Raw genomic sequence first — 14,639 nt, 5'->3', positions numbered from 1 at the left:
TTCTGCACACTTCCAGTACAGCTGTACGCAGGTCATCAGCAGTTGCAGGCGCTGGTTGCACTTGGTGGAGACGCCTCTGAATCTCATCCCACAAGTGCTCGATGGGGCTAAGGGCCGGCCATTGCATGACGTTTATGTTGTGCTGTTGAAGAAAGGCCATGGTAAATCTTGCAACATGCGGACGAGCATTATCTTGCTGGAAAATGTGATTCCGATGTCGGGCAAAAAATGGAGCAACATGAGGTCTGATGACTTGGTCAATGTAACGCTGAGCTGTGATGCCGCGTCCTCGACCTTGACCCACATTCTGGAAGCACATTGGTCCATGCCTAGCATTAAGTCCAATTCCGGCCCAAATCATGACACTAGGACCACCCCATGCATCCCTTTCCAACACGTTTCGGTCAGCAAAATGCTCTCATTGACGTCTCCAAACCCTGACCCGTCCATCTGCATGTGACACACAAAAGCGACTCTCATCAGAGAAGATGACACGTCTCCACTCACGCTGACGCCAATTTTGATGACCCTGTGCCCATTGAAGTCGTGCTTGTCTATGGTGTGGTCGGAGTATTGGACGACGTGCTGGTCGGCGACATCGTAGGTTGGTGGCGCGCAGCTGTCGGATAACAGTGTCACGGCTGATGCGTTGATTATGTGTCCCGACAGTATCCCGAGCAATTTGGCTTGCTGTTAAGAAAGGATCACGCTGGTGTTGCCGTGTCATGAGACGATCTTGCCTAGGGGTCGTGACCCTTGGTCGGCCGCTTCGTTGACGGTCATTTGTTGACTGTGTTGTGTTATAGCGATGCTGGAGACGGTAGATTGTCGTTATGTTGACGTTAAAGTGCCGAGCAATGTGTTGGACAGACTCTCCAGCATGTAAACGTCCGATAGCCTGATTCCTCTCATGTTGGTTTAGTCGCGGCATTGTTGAACAATGAAGGATATGCCAAAGTTCTTGGCGTTTTTTATACCCACTACGGGTAGTGAAAAATCGTGCATATTCAATTCCACGTGGGAAGTGTGCATCATGTCCACATCTTCATTTGAGTGGTGCATTTTGGCGATTCGTTTTCGTCTTGTTGTGATCACATTGATCTTATAAAATGATGCACAAAATGTTCCAAGCATCGCCAAGCATCACTATGTACCGAAGGTATTATGAAATTAGGGGTCCAAATTTGGTTCTTCAGTTCAGATAGAAACTTGCGTTTCTTTTGCGTGTGAGTATAGATGAGTGTGTGTTCCTCTCCCATGTCCTCCAAGATCTCCTCTATCTAGATGAGTCTATGTTCCTCTCCCATGTCCCCCAAGATATCCTCTGTAACTAGATGAGTCTATGTTCCTCTCCCATGTCCTCCAAGATGTCCTCTATCTAGATGAGTCTGTGTATGTCCTCTGTAACTAGATGAGTCTATGTTCCTCTCCCATGTCCCCCAAGATGTCCTCTATCTATATGAGTCTGTGTTCCTCTCCCATGTCCTCCAAGATGTCCTCTATCGAGATGAGTCTATGTTCCTCTCCCATGTCCTCCAAGATGTCCTGTGTAACTAGATGAGTCTATGTTCCTCTCCCATGTCCTCCACGACGTCCTCTATCTAGATGAGTCTATGTTCCTCTCCCATGTCCTCCAAGATGTCCTCTACCTAGATGAGTCTATGTTCCTCTCCCATGTCCCCCAAGATATCCTCTGTAACTAGATGAGTCTATGTTCCTCTCCCATGTCCCCCAAGATGTCCTCTATCTAGATGAGTCTGTGTTCCTCTCCCATGCCCCCCAAGATGTCCTCTGTAACTAAATGAGTCTATGTTCCTCTCCCATGTCCTCCAAGATGTCCTCTACCTAGATGAGTCTATGTTCCTCTCCCATGTCCTCCAAGATGTCCTCTACCTAGATGAGTCTGTGTTCCTCTCCCATGCCCCCCAAGATGTCCTCTGTAACTAAATGAGTCTATGTTCCTCTCCCATGTCCTCCAAGATGTCCTCTATCTAGATGAATCTGTGTTCCTCTCCCATATTCCCCACGATGTCCTCTATCTAGATGAGTCTGTGTATGTCCTCTGTAACTAGATGAGTCTATGTTCCTCTCCCATGTCCTCCAAGATGTCATCTATCTAGATGAGTGTGTGTTCCTCTGCCATGTCCTCCACGATGTCCTCTATCTAGATGAGTCTGTGTATGTCCTCTGTAACTAGATGAGTCTATGTTCCTCTCCCATGTCCTCCAAGATGTCATCTATCTAGATGAGTGTGTGTTCCTCTGCCATGTCCTCCAAGATGTCCTCTATCTAGATGAGTCTGTGTTCCTCTCCCATGTCCTCCAAGATGTCCTGTGTAACTAGATGAGTCTGTGTTCCTCTCCCATGTTCTCCAAGATGTCCTGTGTAACTAGATGAGTCTATGTTCCTCTCCCATGTTCTCCAAGATGTCCTCTATCTTGATGAGTCTATGTTCCTCTCCCATGTCCTCCAAGATGTCCTCTATCTAGATGCGTCTATGTTCCTCTCCCATGTCCTCCAAGATGTCCTCTATCGAGATGAGTCTATGTTCCTCTCTCATGTCCTCCAAGATGTCCTCTGTAACTAGATGAGTCTATGTTCCTCTCCCATGTCCCCCAAGATATCCTCTGTAACTAGATGAGTCTATGTTCCTCTCCCATGTCCTCCAAGATGTCCTCTATCTAGATGAGTCTGTGTATGTCCTCTGTAACTAGATGAGTCTATGTTCCTCTCCCATGTCCCCCAAGATGTCCTCTATCTATGTGAGTCTGTGTTCCTCTCCCATGTCCTCCAAGATGTCCTCTATCGAGATGAGTCTATGTTCCTCTCCCATGTCCTCCAAGATGTCCTTTATCCAGATGAGTCTGTGTTCCTCTCCCATGTCCTCCAAGATGTCCTCTATCTAAATGCGTCTATGTTCCTCTCCCATGTCCTCCAAGATGTCCTCTATCTTGATGAGTCTATGTTCCTCTCCCATGTCCCCCAAGATATCCTCTGTAACTAGATGAGTCTATGTTCCTCTCCCATGTCCCCCAAGATGTCCTCTATCTAGATGAGTCTGTGTTCCTCTCCCATGCCCCCCAAGATGTCCTCTGTAACTAAATGAGTCTATGTTCCTCTCCCATGTCCTCCAAGATGTCCTCTACCTAGATGAGTCTATGTTCCTCTCCCATGTCCTCCAAGATGTCCTCTACCTAGATGAGTCTGTGTTCCTCTCCCATGCCCCCCAAGATGTCCTCTGTAACTAAATGAGTCTATGTTCCTCTCCCATGTCCTCCAAGATGTCCTCTATCTAGATGAATCTGTGTTCCTCTCCCATATTCCCCACGATGTCCTCTATCTAGATGAGTCTATGTTCCTCTGTCATGTCCTCCAAGATGTCCTCTGTAACTAGATGAGTCTATGTTCCTCTGCCATGTCCTCCAAGGTGTCTTCTATCTAGATGAGTCTGTGTTCCTCTCCCATGTCCTCCAAGATGTCCTTTATCCAGATGAGTCTGTGTTTCTCTCCCATGTCCTCCACGATGTCCTCTATCTAGATGAGTCTGTGTATGTCCTCTGTAACTAGATGAGTCTATGTTCCTCTCCCATGTCCTCCAAGATGTCATCTATCTAGATGAGTGTGTGTTCCTCTGCCATGTCCTCCAAGATGTCCTCTATCTAGATGAGTCTGTGTTCCTCTCCCATGTCCTCCAAGATGTCCTGTGTAACTAGATGAGTCTGTGTTCCTCTCCCATGTTCTCCAAGATGTCCTGTGTAACTAGATGAGTCTATGTTCCTCTCCCATGTTCTCCAAGATGTCCTCTATCTTGATGAGTCTATGTTCCTCTCCCATGTCCTCCAAGATGTCCTCTATCTAGATGCGTCTATGTTCCTCTCCCATGTCCTCCAAGATGTCCTCTATCGAGATGAGTCTATGTTCCTCTCTCATGTCCTCCAAGATGTCCTCTGTAACTAGATGAGTCTATGTTCCTCTCCCATGTCCTCCAAGATGTCCTCTATCTAGATGAGTCTATGTTCCTCTCCCATGTCCTCCAAGATGTCCTTTATCCAGATGAGTCTGTGTTCCTCTCCCATGTCCTCCAAGATGTCCTCTATCTAAATGCGTCTATGTTCCTCTCCCATGTCCTCCAAGATGTCCTCTATCTTGATGAGTCTATGTTCCTCTCCCATGTCCGCCGAGATGTCCTCTATAAAGTGGTGAGTCTGTCATGACAGGGCTGTGGTACTTGCCCATGTTTTGTCACATGACTTATGTAATGAGGTGGCTCTTTCCCTCTCCCTTGTCTGGTCAGGTCTTCTGAAGTGTACCCATGGTCTGTTTTCCCTTTGTAGGAGATCGGGTAATTTGTATTTTAGAAATGGAATGTTGGATGGAATAAAATAGTGATATGGTGTTCTGGGTTGTTTATATATTGGCGGGTTGGAGCTTTTTTTTATACACGTGGTTTTGTTAATGTAAACAGTTAGGTTAGGTGGCTCAGCGTTACATCTTTCCCTCTTATGCAAGGACTGTATTGACGTCGTTATTTTGTAGTCATTCATTCTACTTATTACTCACGTTTGGCAGTAAAATTTTGTTTGAATTTCCTTCGTCGGTCATGCAGTGTAGCTGGGTATCTGTCATATTTCTGTAGTGTCCGCCATGTTGGGTGTGGAAACGGGGGGAGGTGTGCAGTGCGGCAGTGAAGTTGTTTATTGTTGTGTAGCCAATCATAACACTTCGCTGTGACCTTTCGATGGTTAGCTCACAGGGTATATATGAGCCTGATCTGACATATATCATTGTCTTGCGTATCTTGCAAGTAAGTCCACTGCCTATATGGGGGATGTTCCCTCTGGCTCAGTAGGGCTGGTTTGTGTTTTAGGACTCATATTGTTGTGTAGTTTTATACTGTAATCAGATGGGAAGAATAGATTATGATATAGTGTGTTTTACGGGATTTATATGTAGGTGATGTGGGTTGGGTGAGAAATTAGCGTTAGGAATTGTGTAGATGTAGGAATTAGTGTAGAAAATAGGTTTTGTTTTTGTTAAGGGAGTGAGAGAGAGCTACTTTTGTTCAGTTTTTGTTATAATTTGTTTTGCTTATTTTTCTTACCTTATATTTAACAGAATTAGTTCTTGTTATTGGTGTATGCCTTGTGTCATATTTTGTTGAAAGAGGTGACAAATGCCACTGAACTGAAGAAGAGTGTACCGTGTATGTTTCCATCATTATTAAAATTACACAACACAAAGTCCATAATAGAGCTTGAACAGGGAAACACTGAGATATACACTGCACTGAATTCCTGTCACTGGGGTGCCTGTCACAGGGCACCTATTACACCTGTATCAATTGGTATTGGATGTCATGAGTGATGCAGAGGGACACTCCAAGATTCTTGATGTGCAGAACGTGGTATGATGTGCCGTGCAATGTGACGCATGTGTTACTCTCTCCCATGTCCTGTCGCTGTGCCCAGTCAGGACTGTTGAATCAGTTTTCAAGAAGTCTACTGCAAGAAAGATGAAAGTGGGTGAACATGTAACTGTTCTTTCCAATTTGGTTCAGCATTCGTGGAAACTCTATTGTCTGATTACTAGGGAAGATGTGTAATGGCTGTGCCACTATCAGTCTGCTATGTCTCTTCCATGAAGAAATAAGTGTTGTCTTGAGGTGGTCAGCTGAAGAACTATTAAATAGCAGGTTACTTTGTTTCAGGCCAACAGAGAAAAGAATCTCAGTCAGCTATCCACCATTGATCTGACTGGCTGCTTCAACATCACTGATACCGGCATCAGCTGGCTTGCTGACATTGTCCGCTATGCTCCCAAGCTGTTTGTGGTATGTTGTTAAAGTAAATTTGTTATTTGCATTTATCGAAGGAAGATATAAAGGTTCAAAAAACAAATAGCATGAAAGACGTTTATGCATTTTGTGTGTACCCTCCACATATAAATACCTTGTGTGTAGCTACTATGTGTGAATACCTACTGTGTGTAGCTACAATGTGTGAATACCTACTGTGTGTAGCTACAATGTGTGAATACCTACTGTGTGTACCTAGTATGTGTGAATCCCTCATGTGTGTCACTACTATATGTGAATACCTTTTGTGTGTATTGCTACTATGGGTGAATACCTTCTGTGTGTAGCTACTATGGGTGAATACCTTCTGTGTGTAGCTACTATTTGTGATATCTTCTGTATGTAGCTACTTTGTGTGAATACCTTCTGTCTGTAGTTACTATTTGTGATACCTTGTGTGTGCAGCTATTGAGTGTGAATACATTTTTTTTGTGGATACTGTGTAAATACCTTGTATGTGGCTACTATGCATCAATACCTTCTGTGTGTAGCTACTATGTGTGAATACCTTCTGTGTGAAACTAGTATGTGTGAATACCCTCTGTGTGTAGTTACTACGTGTGAGTACCTTCTGTATGTAGCTACTATGTGTGAATACTTTTTGTGTGTAGCTACTGTGTGAATCCCTTCTGTATCTAGCTAGTATGTGTGAATACTTTTTGTGTGTAGTTACTATGTGTGAATACTTTTTGTGTGTAGCTATTGTGTGTGAATACCTTCTGTGTGTAGCAGTTTTGTGTGAATACATGTGTGTAGCGATTTTGTGTGAATGCATTTTGTGTGTGGCTATTATCATGAAATAATAATTCATACAAAAATTCATTATTAAATTATATCCAGTACAAGCAATACATTAGCATTCATATATTAGGAAAATACGAATATAAAATATTAGTTTCATCATAAATCAGTAATAGCTTAGAGAAAGCCTCCAGTCAGAAGTAGTAAAACCCACAAACATACTATTGACAAATCTCTAAGTTACAACTATATACATTTCACAGATGTTCAAGATAAATCCTAACCTTAGGTATTAAGGACTCAGCTGTGAGACAAACCTTTCAGTAAGATAAGAGTTAGGGTTAGGCAGTTTAATAAACGTTTTTGTTGCGGTAAACATGTCATCACCAATGGAGGGTCGTTAAGACATGACCCTGAGGAAGTGCATCTATTGTAGTCTAAGCACCCTATTGTAATACCGTAATAGAGTAAATGTGCCAACAAGATTAATGCCACTTGGGATAGGATTAAAGAATTAAATACTCATAAAAGTGAACCCTTGCCAGGGAATAATAGGCTTATTGTTGTAGAATATGTTCTCTAACTGGTACCGTCTAATTAGCACCTGCCACAAGGGATGGACCATTTTGGTGTTTTTCACATTGCTTAGTCAACTGTCAACAGACCATGAAATGTTGTTTAAGACTGTAGGTGAAATGAATGTAGGCAAACATAGGACAGTCTGTTTGGTTTTGTGGTTAGAGACAGTGTGGTTCAGTGAAGGCTAAAATCATGACGCTTCTCAGTTCAATGAGGTACTTGCAAACTTGTGATGCAGTGTTATGGCTGAAAGACAGTGTGCCTCACTCAGAGGCTCTGACAACTTACACAGAAAACAGGGTTAACATGGACACCATATTTGGACACATTTAGAAATATAAGTAAAGTTCTTTACTTAAGTTAAAGATATCGCTGTTTAATGATAACATATGATGTCAAAGTATAGTTATGACAAAACAATGCTAACTGTAATTCATCAGCAAATTCTGATAACAGTGTCATCTCCATACAATAGTAATTTGGCACCCGTGGTGAGCCACCTACTTGCGGTGGGTGCTGGGTTACGCTAAGAGCTGGGTGACACCCCCGTTGTGGACCCGGGGGGATTTTTGGCCCACCAACCCGTTTGCTGTGGGTTGCGTCCCTGTGTCGGTGGAGGAGGAGATCCTGGTGGTTGAGGGCAGTAATGGCTTGCCACTGTGTTCCTGTTGCTCAATACACCACTTTGGCCCTGACTTCGCCAAGACAGGTGGTTGAATGGGTGTCAGCTTGTTTTTGTGAATAGTATGATGATTCAGAGCGTATGGTTGCTCCTTCATCAGGTGAAAATCAAGTCACAATACAGCGAAGTTGACTTTCATAAATCTTGCTTTTCATATGCAATCCTCTTCTAAATACCCATCAAAGATTTAACTTACTTCCAGGGGACTTCTGAAAGAGGCATATAAGCTAGGGACTTGACTGTTTTCATTCCAGAGGCTGTCTTAAAGGACCACTAAACTCAATTTTTTGGTACTATTTTTATCACTGCTAATGAAAGACTTTTGGTTAGTCATAAACGAAACACCATTTTTTTAAAAAACAACAACTTGTGGTTAATTAATACCAAGTGCTTAAAAGTGCTTAATACCAAGTGCTTAATTAGCATTCATCCTCAGACAGGGTGCCCTGTTTGAAAATCGTGAAGTCACGGTCTAAAGTCCGTTAGAATTATTAGAGATTATGATTTGTTCTCATCAAGTTAGAAAATCAAAACTGCTTTTTCCTGGTAGTTAAATATGCTTTTGAATCATGGCCAAAAGGACTTTGCATGACACAACTTTTAACATAAGGTCTTCTTCCAAGGAAGCAAGGTAGGGGGGTTGAAGTGACATTTTTATTGCAAGCAATGTTATATTGACCTCCACCTCACTTCCAAGAGTGAAATTGTTATGTTATAAGCAATGTCATGCAAAATCCTATTGTCCATCAATAAAATATATATTTTACTACCAGTAGAAAGTAATTTTGATTTTGTAAGTCGGTGAAAACAAACTTAAATAGCTTTCATCCCAAGACAGGGTGCCGCCATTTTTGAAAATCGTGAAGTCAAATCCATTTGAATTAATGAGATTATGGTTTGTTCTCATTAAGTTAGAAAATCAAACTACATAAATACGTATTTGAATCATTACCAAAAGGAGTTTGCATGACACAACCTGTAACATAACCTAATAATGAGCAGTCAGTCAATGTATTGGCGGTTAATCTTTTGAAAGAAGGTGTTGTTTTACACAGACACAGACACAGACGACAGAGTGTATTCAGTATAGATTAGTAAATGTACATACATAAACACTATCTTTTGACAAATCCCCCATTTAAATCCCCATAAAACTAATTAATCAATCAGCCTTCGTTGGGTAATCTAAGTGGCGTTACCACTAATTATACTTGTTATAAATTCATTAATTGAGCATCAAGTGAATGATGACAAATAATGTGTAGGTTTATACCACCTAACACGGATTACAAACTAGCAACACCAAGTGATTTTGATGGAATCGTCTATGAAAACAAGGGTTGTAACTCGAAAACTAGGCAAAGCAGGAGACAAAACTAAATGATAGTAGATTGTGAGAAGATATAGCTTTCATTTTTCTCAACAGCTTTAGCGATTTCAGGTTTGTACAAACCTGTAAACGAAATAGTTAACCCCTGAAATGTAGATGAATACTGCACAGCCCCTCAATTCTATACCCACTATTATGTCGCCGCTCTGATTGGTTGAAATTTCGTTTGCGGCTGAGAATTGTGCACTGTAGACCAAAAGGTCGATTTAAGGTAATTAAGATCAAAATGAGCAGTATTAATGACATGGTAGCATTTATAATGATGTCAGCAAGTGATTTTGCATTTGTACCCTATTAGAGTATATGTAACCTTTAACTGACTTGAATCACTCATTAATTGACAAAACAGAGGACTTGTTAATTGAGACTTAATTGCCTTGACTCTCTCATCAATCAACAAGGCATTAGGTCCAGTGGCATGCAAAGAACCATAATTTACCATCACCCACCAGTTATCTCCCCTTGTGAACATTTCCAAACTTGTAAATTTTTTGGAAATATCATATTTCCCAAATCGGAAATGTTTGGAATTCATATGTTTCCAAAACTGGAAATGTTTTGGAAACATCATCTTTCCAAAATTGTATATGTCTTGGAAACATCATCTTTCCAAGACATTTACAAGCTTGTAAGTATAGATTTTTTTTTCAGTGTAAGTAACTATTGTTAATAAATGCCATGACAAAAGGTTTAAGAGATACCCTTTGAGCCAGCAAAATATGACACAGACAAGTCTGAAATATTCAATAATATTTTGAGCAAACAATGATCAAGTTACAGTGAATCACAATACAGATTTCTAGTACAATGCAGTTGAGTCACAAGTCTAAGGTAGTGGGTCACAAATATAAAATGTTAACTTACCAGTCTCAATCTTGGCATTTTACAGACAGAGCAGAAATTCTAAATGAAGCTTAATTCTGGAGCATGGCATGTCTATTTTGCCATTCACTTAGAACTTTCTCAAACAGGAGGTAAACAGCAGATTGCCAAGGGCAAGTACCTGATGATGTCTATGGATTCCATGTCTGTGTAGGTTTCCCTGGATGGTTGCAGTAGACTGAGTTGTTTCAAAGGCATTTAGAAGTTAAAAGTGCTTTATGGTTCAACTTCTTTATTATACAAGGTCACAACGTTTCGAGACAGATTCTAGTCTCTTCTTCACCTGATGTGTATAGATTCCATGTCTGTGTAGGTTTCCCTGGATGGTTGCAGTAGACTGACAGATGCTGGCTGCATCAACACCTTCTGTGTACAGCTGATGTGTATAGATTCCATGTCTGTGTAGGTTTCCCTGGATGGTTGCAGTAGACTGACAGATGCTGGCTGCACCAACACCTTCTGTGTACAGCTGATGTGTATAGATTCCATGTCTGTGTAGGTTTCCCTGGATGGTTGCAGTAGACTGACAGATGCTGGCTGCACCAACACCTTCTGTGTACAGCTGATGTGTATAGATTCCATGTCTGTGTAGGTTTCCCTGGATGGTTGCAGTAGACTGACAGATGCTGGCTGCACCAACACCTTCTGTGTACAGCTGATGTGTATAGATTCCATGTCTGTGTAGGTTTCCCTGGATGGTTGCAGTAGACTGATGGATGCTGGCTGCACCAACACCTTCTGTGTACAGCTGATGTGTATAGATTCCATGTCTGTGTAGGTTTCCCTGGATGGTTGCAGTAGACTGATGGATGCTGGCTGCACCAACACCTTCTGTGTACAGCTGATGTGTATAGATTCCATGTCTGTGTAGGTTTCCCTGGATGGTTGCAGTAGACTGATGGATGCTGGCTGCACCAACACCTTCTGTGTACAGCTGATGTGTATAGATTCCATGTCTGTGTAGGTTCGCCTGGATGGTTGCAGCAGACTGACAGATGCTGGCTGTGCTGTCCTCCTCAACGTGAAGCCCAACCTCACCATATCAGCCATGGCTACATCTGTGGCACATATTAATCGTGGAGCTGGCATGCGGGGATGCCCCCTTGTCACTGACCCGAACAGTAATGCCTATAAGATTATGTTCATTTCCTTTCACTACAACATATCTAAACAGGATTTCTGATAAACATTACTTAATGATGAGATGTAGGCGTAGATCTCCATTCAACATGCTGGTAACATGCTTGTCTTATACATTCCATCTTATTGTCATAGTAAGTGTCTTGTAACATGCATGTCTTATGTGTTCCATCTTAAGGTTATAGGAAAGTGATTTGTAACGTGCTTGTCTTAAACATTCCATCTCATAATTATAAGAAAGTGTCTGGTAACATGCTTGTCTTATACATTCCATCGTATGGTTATAGGAAAGTGTGCGGTAACAAGCTTGTCTCATACTTTCCTTCTTATGGTATTAGGAAGTGTCTTGTAAAATGCTTGTCTTATCAATTCCATCTCATGGTTATGGGAAAGTGTCTGGTAACATGCTTGTCTTATGCGTTCCATCTTATGGTTATAGGAAGTGTCTTGTAACATGCTTGTCTTATGCGTTCCATCTTAAAGTTATAGAAAAGTGCCTTGTAACATGCTTGTCTTATACATTCCATCTTATGGTTATAGGAAGTGTCTGGTAACATGCTTGTCTTATGCGTTCCATCTCATCATCTTATTTGTTGCACGTCTATACTGAGTTGCTAGCCTTTACTGAGTGGCACCCCTATACTGAGTGGCACGCCTATATTGAGCAGCACGCCTATACTGAGGGGGACACTTATACTGAGCAGCACGCCTATACTGAGCGGCATGCAGCATGCCTATACTGAGGGGCATGCCTATACTGAGGGGCACGCTTATACTGAGGGGCACACCTATACTGAGTGGGACACCTATACTGAGGGGCACGCCTATACTGAGTGGCAAGCCTATACTGAGTGGCACACCTATACTGAGTTGCACGCCTATACTGAGCGGCACGCCTATACTGAGCGGCGTGCCTATACTTAGTGGCACCCCTATGCTGAGTGGTACGGCTATACTGAGTGGCACGCCTGTACAGAGTGGCATGCCTATACTGAGTGACACGCCTGTACAGAGCGGTATGCCTATACTGAGTTGCTAGTCTAAACTGAGTGGCACGCCTATACTGAGTGGCACACCTATACTGAGTGGCACACCTATACTGAGTCTAAGTAGGAGGTCACTTCAGGCATACTTTGAGCGACCTATGACTGGGCATCATCTCCAGGGCACAACTTGAAAATGGCAAAACCTGGCAGATATCTGAGACAGACCCCAAAATGGTGCCTTCTGCTAACTCGTAAACCAGTATCAGTATCTTTCAACAGATTTATGAGAGAGATCTTGAAGTGGTGCCTTTTACTGATTTTACAGATTTTTTACATTTATGTTTTTTATGATTTCCATGGAAATGATTTGGAATTAGTTTAAATGACTCTTGTTAGACTCAGTAGAGGAGTGTTGCAAATAATACTGACACTAAATTAGACTGATGGATAAAGGAAGTGTTCGGTAACCTTATACAGAGGTCAAGTGGTTATAGAAAGTGTACACTAACATTTTGTGTTATTCATGACGTCATGTCTTAGGTTATTGATTGTGTTACGTTGTGGTTCTTTCCCAGACAGCAAAGAGCGTACCAAGCTTCAGTATGGTCAAAGTGTGATAGTCCCACACACAAGTGTGGACATAAGTCTGTCAGAGTATCTGTCCAAGAAAAAGCGAAATAGTCATAAGGACCCCATGCTGTGTCACATGGCAGACTGGACAATCAAAAGCTGGAGTCTGGCACTCACAGAGATGGAACATTCCAATGTAAGTGGAATCGATGTCTGGTTTAGAAGAAACATTTGAATGTAAGTGGGATCAGTGTGTGTTTTAGAAGAAATATTCCAATGTAAGTGGGATTGGTGTGTGTTTTAGAAGAAACATTTGAATGTAAGTGGGATTGGTGTGTGTTTTAGAAGAAATATTCCAATGTAAGTGGGATTGGTGTGTGTTTTAGAAGAAATATTCCAGTGTAATTCGGATTGGTGTGTGTGTGTGTGTGTGTGTGTGTGTGTGTGTGTCTGTGTCTGTGTGTGTCTGTGTGTGTGTCTGTGTGTGTGTGTGTGTGAGAGATGGAACATTCCATTGTAAGTTGGATCTATTTCTGGTTTAGAAGAAACATTCCAATGCAAGTGGAATCGATGTCTGGTTTAGAAGAAACATTCCAATGTAAGTGGGGTTGGTGTGTGTTTTAGAAGAAACATTTGAATGTAATTAGGATCTGTGTGTGTTTTAGAAGAAACATTCCAAAGTAAGTGGCATCGGTGTATTTTAGGAGAAAGATTAGTGCATCTGAGATGGAAGATTCCGAAGTAAGTAGAATTGGTGATGTGGAACATTCCAATGTAAGTCGAATTGGTGTGTATGATACGGAACATTCCAATGTAAGTGGGATCACAGGGACTTGTATCGCTTACAAACGACATTCGAAAGACATATAGGTGTATAGACCCTACCGTAGTACTATATAAAAGGAAAGGGGTGTAACGAAGAAACCACCCCCTCTTAGATCAAAGTTACATGTCACCTCGTAAAATATGTTAAGGCCCCGTCGAGGTTCAGCGGTTCAAAAGTCAGATGACTTGCCTACGAAATGAACTATAAATGGTCACAATCGGATCATTATTTCAAGAGTTATGTGCTACGAATCATCACACAAACAGACTCGGGCCATCCGATTGGCCATTTCCACTGTATATTTTGTTTCCAACTGATCTGTTTGTGCGGATCTGCTCAGTTCACTTGAATGTCAAGGTCAGTTATGGCCGACAAGTGAGTAAGACTGCCGGCGATTTTGGTGAAAATGCTTACTTGCTGTCAAGAAAATAACATATAGATGTTGCAATGAGTTTTCCAACCCTCGGAATGCCGCAGCCGATCAAATCCAGCCCAACGCTGGTGCTGTCAACGTGGCTGGAATTAATAAACGAATTTAAAAGGTGAGTTTTCGTCGTATTTGATGATCCATGATTGAAATTGTTTAGGTAGCTGTTTTCGATGATTTGTAGCGTATAACTCTTTAAATAAAGATCCGACTGTGACCATTTATAGCTCATTTTGTAGGGAAATCATCTGATTTTCGAACCGTTGGCCTTGACGGGGCCTTAACATATTTTACGAGGTGACATGTAACTTTGATCGAAGAGGGGGTGGTTTCTTCATTACACCCCTTTCTTTTTATATAGTACTAGGGTAGGTTCTATACACCTAATATGTCTTTTGAATGGCGTTTGTAAGCGATACAAGTCCCTGTGAGTGGGATCGGTGTGTGTGATATGGAAAGTATGAATAGTGTGTGTCTGAGATGGATCCTTCCACTGTGATATGCTGTAAGTTTTGATATGTCAGAATTTTGGTGAACATTATCATTAAATAACCAGTTGTTT

The 14,639-nt window shown here is 41.8% G+C and overlaps 1 protein-coding gene across 1 annotated transcript in view; it reads left to right on the top strand.

Annotated features, from left to right (window-relative positions):
- Positions 1-14,639, top strand: part of LOC137272175 (uncharacterized) — a 550,405-nt gene that overhangs the window by 62,017 nt on the left and 473,749 nt on the right. The window contains exons 6-8 of the mRNA XM_067804527.1: positions 5,708-5,830; positions 11,093-11,249; positions 12,830-13,020. Of these exons, the coding sequence (XP_067660628.1) occupies positions 5,708-5,830; positions 11,093-11,249; positions 12,830-13,020 (471 nt within the window). The remainder of the gene's footprint in view (positions 1-5,707; positions 5,831-11,092; positions 11,250-12,829; positions 13,021-14,639) is intronic.

The sequence above is a fragment of the Haliotis asinina genome, chromosome 2 (assembly GCF_037392515.1).
Source record: "Haliotis asinina isolate JCU_RB_2024 chromosome 2, JCU_Hal_asi_v2, whole genome shotgun sequence".
NCBI classification, from domain to species: domain Eukaryota; kingdom Metazoa; phylum Mollusca; class Gastropoda; order Lepetellida; family Haliotidae; genus Haliotis; species Haliotis asinina.
This window is presented reverse-complemented; position numbering and strand designations above follow the sequence as displayed.